At 31.9% G+C, this 4,025-nt stretch overlaps 1 protein-coding gene across 1 annotated transcript; it reads left to right on the plus strand.

Annotated features, from left to right (window-relative positions):
• Positions 1 to 240: 240 nt before the first annotated feature.
• Positions 241 to 3,464, plus strand: CXCL8 (C-X-C motif chemokine ligand 8). The gene is made up of 4 exons (XM_017864069.1): positions 241 to 457; positions 1,293 to 1,428; positions 1,700 to 1,783; positions 2,193 to 3,464. The coding sequence occupies exons 1-4, from the start codon at positions 394 to 396 to the stop codon at positions 2,212 to 2,214; spliced, it is 306 nt and encodes a 101-aa protein (XP_017719558.1). The 5' UTR covers positions 241 to 393; the 3' UTR covers positions 2,215 to 3,464.
• The last annotated feature ends 561 nt before the right edge of the window (positions 3,465 to 4,025 follow it).

A 4,025-nucleotide genomic window follows, 5' to 3' on the forward strand; every position in this document is an offset into this window, starting at 1 on the left:
TACTGTGATAAAGTTATCTAGAAATAAAAAAGGATACAATTGATAATTCATCAAATTGTGGAGCTTCAGTATTTAAAAATATGTATGTTAAAATTAAATTATTTTAAAGATCAAAGAAAGCTTTCATCATATTGAGTATTTGATAAGGAACAAATAGGAAGTGTGATGACTCAGTTTTGCCCTGAGGGGATGGGCCATCAGTTGCAAATTGTGGAATTTCCTCTGACATAATGAAAAGATGAGGATGCAGAAGTTCTCTAGTGGGGAGATGATATAAAAAGCCACCAGAGCACTCCATAAGGCACAAACTTTCAGAGACAGCAGAGCACACAAGCTTCTAGGACAAGAGCCAGGAACAAACCACCGGAAGGAACCATCTCACTGTGTGTAAACATGACTTCCAAGCTGGCGGTGGCTCTCTTGGCAGCCTTCCTGCTTTCTGCAGCTCTGTGTGAAGGTAAGCACATCTTTCTGACCTACAGAGTTTTCCTATGTCTAAATGTGATCCCCAGATAGCAAAGGTAGTCTTGATGCTTTGATAACAAGTGTCCTTTTTATTCAGAAACAGAATATAATCTTAGCAGTCAATTAATGTTAAATTGAAGACTTAAAAAAACTATATCTATATAACTCTTAGGAAAGTATAAAGTTTGATCAATATAAATATTCTGCTTTTATAATTTATACCATGTAGCATGCATATATTTAACATAAATAAGTAATTTACAGTATATCCTATTGAGAACCACGGATACCTATATTATGTGTTAATATTGAGTTGAGCAAGGTAACTCAGACAATTCTACTCCACGTAGTATTTCATTGACAAGCCTCAAACTTGTCATTAATTCTTGTCTGGTTTAAAGATACCCTGATTATAGACCAGGTCTGTACAACTTATTTATATATTTCTGTTAATTCTTTCTGAAGGCAATTTCTATGTTGGAGAGTCTTAGCTTGCCTACTAGAAATAACACTGTGGTATCACAGAAGATTATGCAATATGGATCAGATAAAAATACCATGAAGATGTTGATATTGTACAAAAAGAACTCTAACTCTTTATATAGAAAGTCGTCCAATGTTGTCAGTTATGACTGTTTTTAAAAACAAAGAACAAATTGAGGTCAAGGGCTAGGAGAATATCTGGCTTTCAATGTCAGGAATGAGTTTACTAGAAATACGATGCTTTCCACAGTCTCCAAATAATCATATTGGAATTAGAAAGGAAGTAGCTGGCAGAGCTGTGCCTGTTGATAAAATCAATCCTTAATCACTTTTTCCCCCAACAGGTGCAGTTTTGCCAAGGAGTGCTAAAGAACTTAGGTGTCAGTGCATAAAGACGTACTCCAAACCTTTCCACCCCAAATTTATCAAAGAACTGAGAGTGATTGAGAGTGGACCACACTGCGCCAATACAGAAATTATGTAAGTACTTTAAAAAAGGTTAGATATTTTGTTTTAGCAAACTTATAATTAAAGAAGGTGGAAATATTTAGGAAAGTTCTAGGTGTTAGGATTACAGTAGTAAGTGAAACAAAACAAAATAAAAATATTTGTCTACATGGCATTTAAATATGGTAGCTTCTACAACTACTATAAATGTTATTTTGGACTTAGACTTTATGCCTGACTTAAGGAATCATGATTTGAATGGAAAAATTAAATATTAATCTGAACCATTTCTCTCTTATTTCAGTGTAAAACTTTCCGATGGAAGAGAGCTCTGTCTGGACCCCAAGGAGCCATGGGTGCAGAGGGTTGTGGACAAGTTTGTGAAGAGGTAAGTTATATATTTTTTAATTTAAATTCTTCATTTATCCTAAGACATATAGTCCAAAGTCAGCCTATAAATTTCTTTCTGCTGCTAAAATCTTCATTAGGTATCTGCCTTTTGGTTAAAATAAAATAACATCAATAGTGAGTTTGTTGTGCTCATGACCGGACAGACCATACATAGTTTGCCCAGGAAATTCTGGGTTTAAACTTGTGTTCTATACTCTTAGTAAAGTTCCTTGTCACTCCCAGTAGTGTCCTATTTTAGAGGATAAATTCTCTGATCTCCCTATTTATAGTTGAGAATATAGAGCATTTCTAACACATGAATGTCAAAGACTATATTGAGTTTTCAAGAACCCTACTTTCCTTCTTATTAAACATAGTCCATCTTTAAATTTTTAATTTTATTTTAGGGCTGAGAATCAAAATTCATAAAAAACAATATATTCTCCATGGTATCCAAGAATTCCTCAGTGAAGATGCCAATGAAACTTCAAGCAAATCTACTTCAACACTTCATGTATTGTGTGGGTCTGTTGTAGGGTTGCCAGATGAAATACAAGGTGCCTGGTTAAATTTGAATTTCAGTAAACAATGAATAGGTTTACATTGTACCATGCAATATCCGGAACATACTTATATGTAAAATAATATTTATTTGAATCTATAGCAAACAACAAATGATTTTTAAATATAAGAATTTTCCTAAATATTGCATGGGAGAATATACAAATAGCAAAATTGAGGTCAAGGGCCAACAGAATATCTAAACTTTAATTTCAGGAATTGAATGGGTTTGCTAGAATGTGATATTTGAAGCATCACATGCAGATGATGGGACAATAAATTTTGCCATAAAGTCAAATTTACCTGGAAATCCTGGATTTTTTCTGTTAAATCTGGCAACTGTAGTCTGCTAGCCAGGATCCACAAGTCCTTGTTCCAATGTGCCTTATTTTCTCCTTTATTTCTAAGTGGAAAAAGTATTAGCCACCATCTTACCTCACAGGGATGTTGTGAGGACATGTGGAAGCACTTTAAGTTTTTTCGTCATAATATAAATTATTTTCAAGTGTAACTTATTTACCTATTTATTATTTATGTATTTATTTAAGCATCAAATATTTGTGCAAGAATTTGGAAAAATAGAAGATGAAGAATCATTGATTGAATGGTTATAAAGATGTTACAGTAAATTTATTTCATTTTAGATATTAAATGACATTTTATTAGATAAATTTTGATCAGAATTTTCAGATTAAACAAACAATTGGACATCCAGTTAAATTTTCATTTCAGATAAACAACAAATAATTTTTTAGTATAAATACATTATTGTTTATCTGAAATTTTAATTGAACTAACAATCCTAGTTTGATACTCCCGGTCTTGTCATTGCCTGCTATGTTATGCAGTGCTGTGTTGAATTACGGAATAATGAGTCAGAACTATTAAAACAGCCAAAATTCCACAGTCAATATTAGTAATTTCTTGCTGGTTGAAACTTATTATGTACAAATAGATTCTTATAATATTATTTAAATGATTGTACTTTTAATACAAGGTTTTATATTTTAACTTTAAGATGTTTTTTGTGTTCCCTCAATTTTTTCCACTGTTTCTGATTGTACGGAAATATAAATGTAAATATGAAACATTTAAAATATAATTTGTTGTCAAAGTAATCAAGTGTTTGTGTTTTTTTTAGTTTTAGCTTATTGGGCTTATTGGGATTCTCTGTTTGTATTTAAAATTACACTTTGATTTAGAAAAGATAAATGCTTCCCCTTAGCATTTTGTTTACTCTATGGAAAATTACAAACTTTTATTTTTAGAAAACAGAGCTCCTTCCCAGAAATGGGTTACAAACAGTAGTGTACTCACAGAATGTTGGAAATGTTTTCAACTTCCCACTGTATACTATTTTGCTAATAAGTCTATCTTCAGATTTCGATTAACCAGTTTGTATGTCTGTACCCTTTAGCATAGCTGGACATTTAAAGAGGAAAGAGAGTACATGTTATAAGTTGCTTATCAGTAACTGAGGAGTAAAACTGACATGCATGAGGCAAAGAAGTTTAAAATACGGTTAAAGGCTAAGCATATTTACAAACAAATCAAACAATACTCTGAGAAGGAAAAACATAATTATTTAACTACAAAATTTTAGTGGATAAATTTTATAACAAATTAGACACAGTTGAAAATGAAATTAGAAAACTAGAAAATAGAACCGAAGAACTTTA

This window comes from Rhinopithecus bieti, unplaced genomic scaffold, assembly GCF_001698545.2.
Source record: "Rhinopithecus bieti isolate Rb0 unplaced genomic scaffold, ASM169854v2 scaffold_68671, whole genome shotgun sequence".
Classification (NCBI taxonomy): Eukaryota; Metazoa; Chordata; class Mammalia; order Primates; family Cercopithecidae; genus Rhinopithecus; species Rhinopithecus bieti.

What these genes read in the sequence shown, in the direction of transcription:
- CXCL8 (XM_017864069.1), top strand. Translation starts at nt 394, where the DNA reads ATGACTTCCAAGCTGGCGGTGGCTCTCTTGGCAGCCTTCCTGCTTTCT. An exon ending in TGCGCCAATACAGAAATTAT is followed by an intron (nt 1,429 to 1,699) that starts GTAAGTACTTTA and finishes CTCTTATTTCAG; the next exon opens with TGTAAAACTTTCCGATGGAA. An exon ending in GTGGACAAGTTTGTGAAGAG is followed by an intron (nt 1,784 to 2,192) that starts GTAAGTTATATA and finishes ATTTTATTTTAG; the next exon opens with GGCTGAGAATCAAAATTCAT.